The following is a 16,037-nucleotide window of genomic DNA, read 5'->3' as shown; positions in this document are numbered from 1 at the left end:
TTCAGCAATATTCAGCTTGTAGAGTTATTTGTGTTGTCTTATTGATTGATATTTTTTATAGAATAAATCATAGAAAATTTTTAAAATCTCTCATCATGCAATCCTAAGTGCTGAATCACCTTTGACCTGCAAGTGCTGATAAGGAGCATTTTTTGAGAATTTTTACTCAAATTCATCATTTTAGTCTCTTCTTTCGTTCTGATCGGACGTAAAAAATGTAAAATTCTTTAATTTTGCTAATTTTCATTAATTTTCTTCGAATTTTCTCGGAAAAATTATATAAAGTGATAAGTTTTAGTGTCAGTGAAAATTTTTTAGAAAGCATTTCATCGTAAAGTTCACCAAAAGTCCATAAAATTATGTGTAAGTTATACAAGATCATGTGATCGGTGGAGAGAATAAGAAATGAATGAAATTATTCATGAGATGACTGATAAGGATTGAGTCAACTCATCGATTAAGTGGAAATGAAATTTGTAATGATGACGAGAAAAAAATTCTAGAACTTGAAAGTGAAGATGATCATGAAAACAAATAAAGGCTATTGAAGAGATTAGTGATGATATTGATCACGGGTTGATTTTTCCATGAACTATTGGATTCTAACGATTATTAATATGATTTACTCGAAGTCATAGAATCGATCAAAAATCCGGTCCTATGCCGGCTAGAATCTGACTTGGTGCCAGTTTAGGTTTAATTCTGGCACCATGCCATAGTCACATCCGGACTAGAGCAGGATTTTTGATCAATTGGCGACTTGTGCTATTTGGGTGAAAATTGCGGAGTTTTCCTACAAAATAATCGTGTAACAGATATTAGATCAAATTATTGTAGGTCTTTATCTTTAAATAGTCTTCAGCTTTAAGTGGGCTCGATCCCAGTGGAACTCTAGTTGAACTCGAGTGCTTTTACAAATTACGGTTAAGTACATTTGATATACCCTGGGTCATGAAGGGTGCAGATTTTGGGAAATCAGAACGTCTCCAAGTTAAGTTGTAATAGCCTTTGGCTAGGTGTCCTAAAATTGAATTGTTATTCATGAAATACAGAAATATAATAGAGTGTTTAAAAAATGCTCCAAGATTGCCATGGGCAAGATAATTCCGATGAAAAAACAATAGAAATTTCATCCGGGACAATTATCCGGTGTCTATGTCTAGAGATTATTTTATGAATAGAAGATTGATTGAATAGACCAGAAAGTATCATGTTTTGACAATTGAAGATCGAATCGAGAGCCTAAATTTATTCGAAATCTAGTTTTGAAAATTATTTTTCTTATTCATATATTCTCATTAGTTATACGTATTACTCTCAATTCGATGCGATCTGTCAATAAATCACATCTCAAAAGTCAACACTAGAAAATTCATCATCATTACAGAAAAATCGTAATCCACACTTTTTGTTCATATTCAAAAGGACAATGACTGAAAATGACTCAATTTTACTAACAATGTGCTAAATAAAATAAACAAACAGAATGTGTATAGGCGACGAGATTGATTATTTATTATCTTCTTATTCGTATGACAAATAGATTCACATGAGTAAACATACAAAAAAATAAAAGAAAATACCGATAATGAGCATGTTAAGTGTCATGAGAAGTAGACTCAAAATGCTTTTCGTCACGTTTTGTTTGGTGATAATATTTACGAGCCGTATCGGCATTGATGCGATAAGTGAGTAAAAAAAAATATATTAATTAGCTACAGTTGATGATTAAAACAAAATCATTTTATTGACCTCATAGACCCATTAAAAGATCCAACAGTTTGCGGAATTCCGACGTGCGACATTGATAATGAAAATGAAAAGTTTCATTATCTCCCTAATACTGTTTACAAATACTTGTATGAATCATCATTTCATACAATGTTTGACGGAACTGATAGTAATGATCCGGCATCAGAATTACATATAAGTGCAAATTTAGAGCTTTCATTTCCATCAAAATGTCAAGGATTATTGAAGGTTTCGTCAGCACAACTGAAATATTTTAATTTAACCGTTAGTAATAATGTCCATCAGACTGGAGATTATGAATATGAAGACAACTCACCAGAACAGGAAGAATCTATTAAACAAGATGAAAATAGTCAAGTAGATGCAAAAAATGTCCTACATTCAAGATCATCTGACTTTAATAAGGATCTTGAAAAATATGCAATTAGATTTGATTTCCAAGATGGTCTTATACAAGAAATATGTCCTGATAATGAGGAGTCAGTGTGGGTGACTAACTTCAAACGAGGCGTATTGTCTGCCCTTCAAAATACTATGTATCGACTTGATTTGGATCAAAAGTCAAATGAGATTGACGTATCAGGAAAATGTGATGTAAAATACGAATTTGTTGGAGCTGTGAGCACAAGCATCAAGATTAACAAGACCAAAGATATTTCGTCGTGTCAAAATCGTAACAAATTCAAATCAATTATTCAAACAACACCTTATGAATTTAGAAAGGTATCGCATTCTCAACATGGATTCATAAATATTATTTACATAAAAATTATTTTCTTTGGCTTTTCAGAGTGGAATATCCTGGTGGCCCATTTATAATTCATCAAGTTTCTGTGAAGTATGTACTTAATTAATTATGTTTATGTAGATCAATCTTTGAAAGAATTTTTCCTATGCTTACAGCTTTCAATTGATAATTATGTTTACAATAATATCGAATGTCACGAACGTCATGTTTTGATTCCATTTTCTAATGAGTACAATGGTGCTGTTTCCAAAAGTTATATGAGAATGAAATTAATAGGCGAACATAATGCAACTAATAATGACGGTAATAATAATTGAATTCCTTATTTTTATACTTGAGGTGTACAATCGAGAGGTGTTGATTTAGGGCTTACTTGTACTTTAAGCTAGCATAAACCATTGTATTACCCAGAATACATCATTGATCTTAATTTTCAAGCACTTTAACTAACTGCTTTACCTTTCATTAGACGTTTACATCGAGACAAGACGAACATTGCTGTATGACCATTCAGTATCACCCAAACCCGTGCATAACGATATAAAATTATCAAGAGAATATTTAAGACAAATGTGTACCCTCGGATTTCCAAACATCCAAAGAGAATTTCCTGATAAATTTGTCAAATTTTTGACTGCTACCAAGCAACTCAGCGAAAAGGGATTGACTCAATTGTTAGCTCGTGCTGGTGGAATTTGCAAGAATGGACGAAAGCATGTCCTTGAAAGTTTACCATACATTGAAAGTTCAGCATCTGTGGAATTAATGAAGAATATATTGACGGGAACAATTAAATCTAAGGAACTGACGAATGAAATAAAAGAATCTTGGATGATATCGATGTTTTATTTGCCAAGACCTGACGATAAAATCATTGAGACAATGTTCAGCTTGATTCAGTTTTATGAGCAGGAACCGAATCCGATGTATATTCTCATACCATCATCCGTAGCGCATACATACTGTGAAAATCAACACGATTGCTTGGGAAATTATGTGATACAAAACATTATCAAGTACCTTGAAAAGATGGTCTTTAATAATATTGCTGGCGATCTCACAAATAAGGCAAATTATGAGAAATTAATTGTTGCCATGAAAGGTCTGGGAAATATTGGAATTTTCTCTGATGACTTGGAAAAGGAAATGCTGGGTATCATGATAGATGAGTCATATAGCGACGATGTTAAGCTTCAAGCTATTCAATTATTCAGAAAAGCAGAATGCGAAAGAACTCGGGATTATTTTAAGGATATTTACAAGAATTTTACACAGTCAGTAGAAGTTCGTATTGCTTCATATTTACAAATGATGCAGTGCCCATCATACTTGACAATTAAAAATGTCAAATCATTTTTGAAATATGAGGAGCAAGTGAATCAAGTGGGTTCATTTGTCTGGTCGCATTTGATGAATGTAGCAAAAACATCATCTCCGCAAAAAATTGAATTGCAAGCTTTGTTGGGTAAATTGATATCAATTTTATGGATTACTATAGTAACTAACATCTTCATTCTTTACAGTCGATGAAGACCAAATTAATGACAAATTCCGAATGGACTTCCGAAAATTCTCAAAGAATTATGAACAAAGCTTATTCTTCGATGAATACAATTTTGGCATAACTGGAGAATCGAATGTCATTTTTGGGATTGAATCGTATATCCCGAGATCAATTTCATTTAATGGAACTGTTAATCTTTTCGGTGGATCGATGAATCCTTTTGAATTCAACATAAGACTGCAAGGATTGGAAAACTATATTGAATCAATTTTCGGAATTGATGCACCTTTGAATTTCGAGAAGTTGGTACAGAACTTCAAGTTTATCTATGATAAATTCAAAAGTTTTATTGACATAGACGAAGGTAATGTTTAGATCACAATACTCAATTTATTCCTTATTAATCTGCTATCACATTTCCTTGCAGACATTATTGGCGCTATTCTAAGAACACGACGATCAACAGATAATCAAATAGAAGGATTTTCATTCAAGCCAAATTATGAGTTTAACAAGCCAAAAGGATATTTTGAGCACAAAATTTTTGGCAACGATATCAACTTCTATCGCTTTGAAGGATTAGATGAACTTAGTGATTTGATACAAAAGTTGGTGCCAATTGAAAGAGTTAAGAACATTTTCTCAAACAGAAAGGAAGTTTTCATTGACAGTGGAATATTTGTTGATGTTTCCTACACTGTGCCGTCTTCAACTGGATTTCCGATTGTTCTTAATGGTTTTGGTGCATACTCATTGGATATAACATACTTTGCTTCAATTAATAATGACAATGTTTGGGAAAATAAAATGCTCGATTTCACTGGAAAATTGAGACCAAGTTTATCGTTGGAACTGAACGCGAATATGCAAATGGATTTATTCTATAGTACAACTGAAGTTAAATTCAAGTCAAATGTGTATTCTAATTATGCACTTGACTCAAATTTGAAAATTAAGGATTACACATACGCATCATTAAAGGTTGAAGTACCACAAGATCGTAATGATATTTTCAGCATAAGAACTGAGCTTATAAGCAAAATTGAAGGACGTGATAGCTTTTTGAATGGCATCAATAATCGATTTGTCAACTCTTCCTGCACTTGGCCAACAATTGATGAAACTGTAGGGTTAAAAATGTGTATTGATTACAGTTTGCCGGATGTTAGTGATCAATCAAAAAATTATCCAAGTTTGATCTTAAGTGGACCAATTATCTTTGACATACATCTTGACAAAGCAGATCTAAGTGCGAAAATATTTACATTTGACTATAACTGGAAATCATCGAAGGATAAGTCGGAAGGATCAATTATTTTTGAAACACCAAATTCGAAAATTCCTAGAAAATTGTCAGCAGTAGTACTGATGAATCCAACAGATTCTAACTTTACAATGAAGCTTGTAAATGGCAAGAACATTCAGAAGTTCTTGGGACTGTACAAAAACACTCCTGAGTTGAGCTCATTAGATTTCTCAATCTCACAAAATGGTCAGAAGCATCTGTCACTAGCAATGAGCATGGAACGAGAAATCATCTCGAAATCAAGACGAAAGTTGGTTCCACAGTTCCTCCTTACAATTCAAGGACAGAAACTAGCTGGAATGAAAGGAGTTATTGAAGTTTTAGACAAAAATGACGTCCGTCAATATGATTTTGAGCTGAATTGTGAAACAAAGAAGATCCAGTCAGGTGCAAGTGGAACATTAACTGTAACTGATGTTTCAATGCGGTTGAATACTGAATTACAATATAAGTTTGCTGGTCAGAAACAAGAGACTGTCGATATTTTGATGGAACTGGCAAACAGAAGTCAACGGCTTACTGAATACATTGGATCTCTGAAGTTTGAATCTTCAGCTTACAAAAACTTCAACTTCTATTCCAACTCATCCTTTATTTCTTCAATGGGTCATGCGGAATTGCGAGTTGATTACAATAATGCACCTGATTTTGTGAATCCCGCTCATACGCTGTCTACTAAAATTACATTAGCTAGAAACACTGATCTCGTGTCGGAAACAACATTTGCTATTGAAATTACACGACCTTTGAGTGATATTGATTTGAAATTCTATGTAAAATATGATGAGCTATACAAAAATGGAACAGAGCATACTGCAGTGGTTCTTGTACGATATAGCACAAATAAGGAAATTGTAACAAAAGTTTCAGTTTTTATACCAAAGGGAAATTTGTTTGGATTTGATGCAACATTCTTGCTTACTGTTCCGGATTTGGGTACCTGCTCATCGTCTATTAAGGTTCAAGAAAGAATGCAGAAGAATTATTTGATTGATGTTCAAGGAAAATGGTTTAGCAATGAATCAATAAAATTCCTGGGGTCTTATCAGGATCGTACATCTAATGTAAAACAATTTTATAAAGTGAAAGCAATCATCAGCAGTAATCAATTTAGTGACGTTAATATTCTACTGCGATATTCTAGGGATACACGGGAGCTAAAAATTGACGTCAAAACAGAATATAATGATGCAAATTATTCATTTTTATTGGAATCAACAGAACCCGAGCCATTAATATTGATTTTCAAAACTGAACTGAATTGGGACGATAAGAAATTTTCAATAAACTCAAATTCGAGTTCAAAGGATAGCGGCAGAACTAAAATTGAAATTCATTTGGATAGACTTCGCGATGTTCATATTGAAATGTGGGGTATGGCAAAGACATTTAGCAAAAATGCTGGAATTGAGTTCAAGTGGGATGCAAACAGAGATCCGACACAAAGATTTATTTGCAGTTATCAAGTTGATAGACCTGAAGAAGACGTTTATGTTGCAAATATTCTTATGAGCTATCCAGAAAGAACTGTTAATGGAGATATTCACATATCTAATAAAGGACCTTACAATGGAAAAATGAAGATTTCTTGGAGCTCAGATGAAATTATTGACACAAGTTATTCTATCGGAGTTGACTTTAAGGATTATAATAAGTTGTGGGCTGTTGTACAAATAAACACACCATTCCCTGGCTGGAAGAGCAATAATATTAATGGCACAATCTTCCAACAAGGCAATTTATTTTCCGCAAATCTTGGAACTGTCTGGGCTGAGAATCAAAATATTGCATTAGAATTTTTCAATGACTACCTACTGAATGATAAGGAAATTTCATGTGAACTTCGTGCTTCAGTTCAAAGTACATTAGCTGATATTCCCGCAATCATTGCTAATTTGAAATACAATCAAACGACTGATGATTTAGATACAGTTATTCTGCTTAAGCACAAGAATTTGAAAAATAATTCCGAGTTTCAAACATACTCAATGAAATCTGCATGGAAACGGAATTATGACCTTACATACAGAAACATATCTGGTACTGTGCTCTTTATGAGTCCATATTCAAACTACACATCTGGTGCTTTAGTTACAAAGTTCTCCTTAACAAAAGATAGATCTTTGTATGGAGTGATTGACATGGACATCGATACAAGGTTGTATTCTTTCTCAGTTGAAGGATATTTGAAAAAGTTTTTCGACAATATGATATCATTCAATGTTTCTACACCAATTGAAACGTTTCCATCACTGCTTGGTAAATTTGGAATTGTTGAGCATAAAAAGTATTTCATTGCTGATTTAAAAACTCCAAATAAATCACTTGGAATTGAAGTTTTGTTTGACTTTGTATCAATAACAAACTTTGATATGAAATTTTATGCAGCTACTCCGCAACCATCATTAGAGAAAATTCTTGCAATTGGAAAAATAAGAGATAACATCATGCATATAGAAGGTGCTTGGAATAAAGTAACTTTGGGTTTCAGAAGAGTCTCACATTTCACGGATGTTAGTGATTTTGAATATTCATATCAGGTATTTACACCGCTTCAAAATTTCGAGACAAATGGAATAGTTATGAAGTTTATTGCTGACGATATTCAGAACTTTGACGTTGAAGCATCATTTAAATTAGGAAAACACAAGCTTGGCATTAAAGGTTTTGGTGAGCCAAAGAAACAGTTAATTACTCAATTGGGATTACAAAAAGCATCATACATACGAGAAGATTTGACATCGACTGATGAGCTTGATAGTGAGGAAAATGATGAAACCAAAATTGATATAGACTTGGATAAATATTATAGCTTATCAGGAAACTTTGAGATGTGTACCATAGTTTGGAGTCCAATCACTGGTCGTTATGATATTCAACAAATTGATGATACTTATCACAGTGAAGCATCAATATTTATTCCAAAAGGAGTCGTGACAGTTACAAATAAACTAGTCATAAAATCCACAACAGATTTCATGAACCGTCTTAAAATCGATACTCCTATACAGCAATATGAATCCGTAAATTCAAATTTCAAACTAAAAGTACCGAGCGAGGGTGGAATAACTGCTAGATTTGATGTAGGAATCAAAAACAAAGCAAAGTGGAAGAATTACGGGTTTAAATTGAATTATGCATTACCAAAGTCTTTGCAATCAAGAATACATGACGTGTCATTAATAATTCTATATCCTTTAATGAATACATCAAAAATTAATGTAAATACAAGGTTAGAACTATCAAAGAAGGGATTGAAACAAGCAAACTTTACACTTGATGGATTTAATACTCGATTAGACATGTCAGGATTTTTTGATGTAATATTTTGTTTTGATAATTAGGCTGAATATTTCATTAATTATTATTTTCCCCCTTTTTTACAGAAAACTGATAAAAACTTTGATTCTGGTTTTAATGTGAAGCTTAACTCGCCTATTTTGAATAATTATGTTTTGAGTTCATATGCACAAAAAACAACTGTTTTGAAAGACAATCAAATTAATGTTGGATTCCTATACATCGACGATGGAATTGAAAATAAATTCGATACTGATTTATTCTATCGATTAGACTCGAATCATGTTATTGACGGTTATTTATCAGTCACATCGAATATATACCCTATTGAAAAATTCAACACATCAGTCTACATATCAGAAGGTATTAAACCTAAATTTGATGTTCAAATACAATATGGATGTGAACATAAAACTATGAATCAGATTAAATTTTTGATAAGCAAGAATGGAAGCTCATTTGAAGGCGAAGCTCTTACGCCGTTTAAGGAATTGAAAACAATCAGCTTTGTTGGTAATTTAATTGAAGATTCACAACCAGGAGCATACAAAGCAAAAGGAAAACTTTTTAAGGATGCTATAAACTATGACTTTGAGGGTGATGTCGTTTTGCAGCGTAATTTCCCTCATCATGCAGATTTGACTTTCACAAATGACAATGTCCAATCGAAGCTCAATTACATCATTTCAGTGGATGATTTTAAGAGATCAATTAAAGCAAATTTGTCAAAGGACAGTGACTTTGTGAACTTTGAAAGTGAACTTTTTGTCCAAGACCTGCTAGATTGGGCTTATAACATCAAAGTTATTTCATCCCATAAAGACATAAATGAAATGAAACTGTCTACATCACTTACACCAATCCCTAAAAATCAATATGAAGCATCATTTGAAATGACATCGCCGTGGAAGGATTATTCAGTTGATAAAATAAACGTATCATCTGTAGTGAATTTGAATCCTGCTGAAGGAAATGCAAAGTTATTTTACGTAGTATCACAACATTCTGGAAATAGCGAATATTCATGGAAATGGCTAGATAAACAACAGAAGCAGAATTACGAATTAAAGCTTTTAGTTAAGTCCAATGACACCGGAAAACACTTCAACACAGAATTTTCATTCCTCAATCCACAAAAAGCTCCCGCAGATGTATCATTTTTCATTGATATCAATTCCTTGTGGAAGTAAGTATATGCATTATTTAATATTAACTATAATTAATTAACATTCCGTTTCCAATAAAGACTAAGCACCGGCGCAAAATACAACTTAGTTAAAGATCAATCAGCTAATATACAAGACATGTCAATTATTTATGACTTGAGTCTTCCGAAACCAATTGAAGGCAATCATAAAATTGAGGCACGCTACAAGGGAAATAATTTCCCTCCACAACTTAAAGAGAAATCAAATACTGACTGGTTTATTACCTATTCAAATCAAGCATTGAATGCTAAAATGAAATTTAAAGGCGATATTGATTCTTATTCGAACATGACCAATGAAATAAATTTAGAATGGGGTGATTCAAGTGAACGTAATCAGATTGGAAGCGACTTTACTGTTTCGAAGAAGAATGACAAAACGTTTTATAAATGGGAACTGGAGACTCCATCGTATAAGAATGAGAAAACTTTAATAGTCAATGCCAATTATGCTAAGCAGGATGTATTTAAAGTCATACACACTGATATTAATTACCCTGAATCAAAACGAGTAACAATAGCTGATGTACTCTTTACGGATATGCAAAATACCAAAGGAGCAATCAACTCATCTCTTCCAATATTTAATGTTTCATGGTTTAATTTTGATTTCGATTTTGACAGTCAGGATAGCGAGACAACGAAATTTATCAAAGCTACATGGCCTGATAATCACGCTTTAATTGATTCTAAAAGCACTTATCTTGAAGCAGGAAAACATAAGGAGTGGAAGGGAACAATTAAAGCTGAAATTCCGCTTCAATCTAAGCACAATATTCAAGTGATTTATGGATTAGAGGTGTGGTTGAATATTTTTTATTGCCGAAATTTGTTTCTTAAATGTTTCACGCTTTACAGGAAAAACCTTTAATAACAACTGGAGATGCTACTGTGGATTACAATTCAAGAAATATCCTTAACAGCCACTATACATGCAAAACGGAAAAAATTTCTGCAAACCATAATAAGGAAATTATTGATTTAAGCTTAGAAAATGAAAAGCGTCCACTTGGAATTCACTATACACATGAATTGAACAAAAATCCAAATGAGAAACTCGATTATGTAAGTTAAGCATTTTACCGTAGAAATTTTGTATGATTATTGTAATATTTTTACAGAGCATGAAACGACTCGAGTTCTTTGATCTGAGTAAAGAGAACAATGTGGCAAGGTTTAATATTACAAGTGAGTTTACGGTGGAAATACGAGATAATAAGCAGAAATATAAATTTGTCGCTATTCATCCAAACCGAACAATAACTTGGACTTCCGACTATACATCACTCACATCTAGCACGCAACAACGATCTAAAATTGAACTTTCAGAAGATGTTTGGTTGGAATATGATTTTAATTTATCAAACTTAACTGATGGTGATTCAGACGGTCAACAAGTCAGTTTTGCTATATCATATCCAGGAAGGAAAGTTTCTGCTCGTGCCAATTACGAAACTAAGTCTGATTCTTTAAAAACGAATGTAAACTTGCAATGGGATAAGAAACCAAGTGATGAGAATAATGAAGATGAAGAGGAAGAAGAATCAGAATTTAAGACCGTTGAGGGATCTTTCCAATGGAATGATCTTTCAAACTCATCAAGTGATAATCATCAGTTTGTCATTTTTGCCCTGAAACATCCGAAATTCGAGAAAGATGTAACTGTTCAAGGAAGTTATTTAAGAAATAAGGAAATACTTGGAAAAATCGAAATTGATGTAGACTATACTGAAGATGAAAGTCATCATGCCAAATTCGTTTCGATTGTTGAAAACCTAAGTGAGAAAGTTGGATATAAAAACTATACAGTTCATGTTAATGGAAATCATGAAGCATCTGAGCTGAATTTATTCTTGGATGGATCTTTAGGACTTCAGAAGAATTATTACAAAATGGAAGCTACTGGAAATTATAAACGTGGATATCTTCCTGATATGGAACTTGAACTTTTGAGTTTCCTTGATCTTAATCAGAAGGAAATTAAGTTTTATGTAAGTATTGCTTTAGGTTTAATAGCTTAACATATGTTATAAATTAATTTTATATACAGCGTCACACACCAAACAAAGACATCGACATCTACACAATTGCGAAGCCAAACTTCCCAAAATATACTATTGAAGGAATTTACATAGATAGTCCTGAATATGAAATGGCTGGAGATTTCGTAATTGATTTGAAGAAGAAGACTGTTAATAGTGATGTAAAGCTTTCAGCCGATGAAACACAAAAGTTCCAGATTCGAGGAATAATTCCAGATACTCGAAGTGCAACATTAAATATTTGGAGAGATTATGATGACATTAGGATTGACGATATGTCGTACTTCATTCAAATGAACCATTCAAGACTGATCACTAGTAAACTGTTGTGGAGACCGAAACTGAAAAAGGAACTAAAAACAAATACAAAGAACTTTATAGTCTCTCGATATCTTGCGATAGCCGAAGAAATTGAATATTGGGTCAAAACATACTACACTGAAACTAAGGACACAATTACTGGAGTTTTTGCTGAGACAAAAGATTACTTGATTCCATTCCGTGAAGATTTGGCTGCTTTGAAAGACATCGATGAGGATTTATTGAAATTCAAGAATTTCTTAAACGAATCTTACTCCAATGATGACTTCTATGTTCAGTCATTGATGAACTACACGTTTGCTGTTCTTGATGAGTTGTCGATAACCAATCATATTTCAGGCATTCCAAAGATATTTAAGGAAATATGGGAAGCATTGGACGAATCAAGTGATGCTTTAAAGAAGTCTGTGTTTTGGATCATCAACTTGGTATGAGATGAAGTTTTAAATAATTTTAGCTTCTCTTATTAAATATTTCTTTCTTCCATAGATGAAGACATCATACAAGGATACAGTCGATACATTCAACAAACTCATTCATGGCAATCTCACAGATTATGTTACTCAATTCCTCAATAACATCATTGAGAATTACGATCGATTTGTTAAGAACCTACACATAACATTTATGAATTCGATTGAAGCAATGTGGGATAATATGGCGCAAGCAATGTCGAATTATTGGAATAGAATATTGGAGAGCATCGAACCTCAAATCTTGAGAAGTATTCATTATGTCGAAACTACTTTATGGTCAGTTAGCGCAGAAATTTTCGGTATGTACAGCACAATTTCCTTTATTTAAGTGATTTGATTAAGATTCTTCTCTTTTCAACAGATTTCATGTACAATCGTACAAATGAGTTCATGGAATCTCCATACTTTGTGAAAGTTTCAAATATCACACATGACTTGGATGTGCTGTATCAAGATATTCAGAGAAATGATATGTTTACTAACTTTAGGAAATATTCGACAATCATGTACAAATTCTTAAAGGAGAAAATCCTTCGCGTTATGCCATTTGGAAAAGAAGTAAGAATCATCTCAGAGGACATTTCTGTTGCTTACAAGGAAATCAAACAAATTGAGTTTGTTAAGGAATACTTTGATCATCTCGATGAAATTGAAGCAAACATAAAATGGTTAATAAATGAGTTCCAACTGGAGAAACGACTGGGTGCTCTATTTGAGATCCTCAAAAAGAAGCTTAACCGAATAACCCAAAGTGCATTAGAAACTGAAGATATTTACAGAGAAGCTAAGACTAAGTTCATTTTTGATCCACATACAGGAGTTATAGAATGGGAACAAAAGCTTCCAGTAGCATGGCATGCATTCAATGAAACACCGCAGTTTGAAGAAATTCCTGAATATAAGTTCGTCCTTGATACTCAAGATTTCTTCTTCACAAGTAAAAACTCATCATTCAACTTCTTTTATGGACTGATGTTGAGTGAACCGCAAAATTTCGTTCCACCTTTCAAATCATTTGCGCTTCTTATTGGATCCAGACACATTTTCACTTATGACAAATTGAACATCGAAATCAATGCTTCTGAATTCGGAGAATATGCATCAAACTCTGAAGCTCTAAATGATCAATGCTCTTATTTACTAGCACACGATTTTGTTGATGAAAGATTCTCAATTATCCTCAAACCAGCGTTAATAACAGAAAAAGATCAAAAGTTCATGTCCAAATCTCTTTTAATAAAATCCAAAAATTCTAAAGTGGAAATAGAACTTGGAAATCCAGGAGGAGAAATCAAAATTGGAGACAAACTGATGACAATATTGCCAAAACAAAGCGGAGATATGCTTGTAACTCGAGATCATAATGTTGTTACTGTAAAATCAAGGAATGGCTTCGCAGTCACTTGCAACTTGGAGTTTGATGTATGTCTAATAGAACTGAGTGGTTGGTATTTTGGAAAAATTGGAGGCATTTTGGGAACCATGAACAATGAAAATTTCGATGATCTTACAAAATCAGACAATGAAATCACAAATGATCAGAATGACTTTATTGAAAGTTGGAGAACAACAAGAGGTTGTGAAAGCATTGAAAATTCTCAAGCTGGAAACTCAAGTGACCTTTATGAAGACCTTAAGGAAAAGTGTAATTTATTCTTCAAACGTAAGACTTCTTATGTGGCCAGTTGCTTTAGTGTCATTGAACCAACTGCATTCTATGAGATGTGCCTTAATTTGGGAACTTTACCAAGATATCAACTATCATCTAAAAGCATTGAAAAGGCTGCTTGTACTTCTGTAATCTCGTATATTGAAGCTTGTTCGATTCAGAATATTCCACTGAGGATTCCTGATGCCTGCATATAGTAAGGACATTTAATTATATAACTTGAAGATCTAAATTTAATTAATTTTGGTATTTTTTTCAGCTGCAACCTACCAAACGATACTCATGTGAGTGAAGGAACCTTTGTAAAGCTAAAGGATGAATCATTCAATCCTACAGCTGATGTAGTTTTCCTAGCGGAAGCTAAAGAATGCAACACAGACACCTTCAAGAAGAGTATGCTCAAAACGTTGGTATCTTCCATGACAACTGAATTTAAGCATAATTCAATCGATGATGTTCAGTTTGCTCTTATGTCATTTGGTGGAGCAAACGAATTTATGCATCCGGAAATCGTTACTTCCAATGGAAAAATCTTCACTACAGCTCAAGATATTTATTCATATTTTGATCATATTAAAGCTAGCAATCAAAGTACAATGGACGTTCTTACAGCTATTACAAAAGCTTCAAAGCTTATCTTCAGACCAGGCGCACTGAAAATCTTCGTTCTATCTTTGTGTGGAAATTGTGAAATTGATACATTGAAGGTAAAATTGATTCTTTTCTTCTATAGTCATGTCCTTAAAAATTTATATCTTTCAACAGTTTGACTTCAAATCGATTGGACAACTCCTACGTGAAAATGACATCATCCTGCACATTCTGTCAAATGAAGCTTTGAATTCAAAGAAGGTTTTAGGAATTGACAATTCAAAAGCGTATCTTAGAAAAGATCAAGCGAAGCTTACTGGTAATGAAACATTAAGGAAGACTGTCAAGATACCCAAAGCTATAAGTGAATGCGAATCACTTACTTATGAAACAGAAGGATCGATATTTTTAACCGGAGGAAGATCCAACGTGAATGATTTGAAGATATTAGCCAATGTCTTTGCTAAGAGAATTGCAAATGTCCATGTTAAACCTTGCCATATTTGTGAATGTGAGGGACATAACTCTGGAACAGCTTATTTGACTTGTGTGAGCTGTGAAAATTTGCCATTTAAGGACATTGAAGTGAGTAGATGAATTATATTGCTAAATTTAAGCTAATAATTTGATTTTTCAGAGCATGAATGGATATGATGGATTAGATCTAGATGACGAAAGTGACTATGACGACGAAAATAGTTAAATTAAAGCTCATGATTAATTTTAAGCATTTTTTATACATTTTTTAATTATTACTTTCTTAATTGTTTTTAAGTTTGCTGCAAATAAACAAATCTATCAGCTATTTTCTTATAAGCTTCGATTGTTTTTGTATTCGTCTTTACATCTATGCCTTGTCTCGTTATAGTTCCGCTTCTGATTATATTACGATTGATTTTTCTGCCCACAATTGTTAAGTCAGTTAAATTTTCTTGTCTTGGCATATACTGAGAGTAAATAAGTTCAAAATCTCCTGTATATGCACTTGAGTCTCTTGCATGGTCGACGACGACTAGAGAAGATGAGAAGTTAGTTTAGATAGGTTATTAAATGTTGTGTCTAGGCTCATTTTGTGAGGCATTTAGTCTAAATTTATCAGTAATAATGTCCATGAATAAACA

The 16,037-nt window shown here is 33.0% G+C and overlaps 1 protein-coding gene across 1 annotated transcript; it reads left to right on the top strand.

The window, feature by feature from the left end:
• Positions 1-268: 268 nt before the first annotated feature.
• Positions 269-15,732, top strand: Apoltp (Apolipoprotein lipid transfer particle). The gene is made up of 18 exons (XM_070639829.1): positions 269-363; positions 1,544-1,688; positions 1,760-2,475; positions 2,543-2,590; positions 2,656-2,803; positions 2,970-3,965; positions 4,024-4,368; positions 4,432-8,630; positions 8,697-9,796; positions 9,857-10,616; positions 10,676-10,882; positions 10,939-11,808; positions 11,868-12,608; positions 12,670-12,955; positions 13,018-14,521; positions 14,585-15,032; positions 15,091-15,501; positions 15,554-15,732. The coding sequence occupies exons 2-18, from the start codon at positions 1,589-1,591 to the stop codon at positions 15,617-15,619; spliced, it is 12,945 nt and encodes a 4,314-aa protein (XP_070495930.1). The 5' UTR covers positions 269-363; positions 1,544-1,588; the 3' UTR covers positions 15,620-15,732.
• The last annotated feature ends 305 nt before the right edge of the window (positions 15,733-16,037 follow it).

This window comes from Chironomus tepperi, unplaced genomic scaffold (assembly GCF_022539635.2).
Source record: "Chironomus tepperi strain 1889 unplaced genomic scaffold, CSIRO-AGI_Ctep_v1 contig_217, whole genome shotgun sequence".
Classification (NCBI taxonomy): Eukaryota; Metazoa; Arthropoda; class Insecta; order Diptera; family Chironomidae; genus Chironomus; species Chironomus tepperi.
Note: the sequence above shows the minus strand (reverse complement) of the source record. Positions and strands in the feature narration are given on the sequence as shown.

Coding starts and splice junctions, on each gene's coding strand:
- Apoltp (XM_070639829.1), top strand. CDS start 1,589: ATGAGCATGTTAAGTGTCATGAGAAGTAGACTCAAAATGCTTTTCGTC. Junction 10,617..10,675: donor AAGTGATTTATGGATTAGAG/GTGTGGTTGAAT, acceptor CACGCTTTACAG/GAAAAACCTTTAATAACAAC. Junction 12,956..13,017: donor AGTTAGCGCAGAAATTTTCG/GTATGTACAGCA, acceptor TCTTTTCAACAG/ATTTCATGTACAATCGTACA.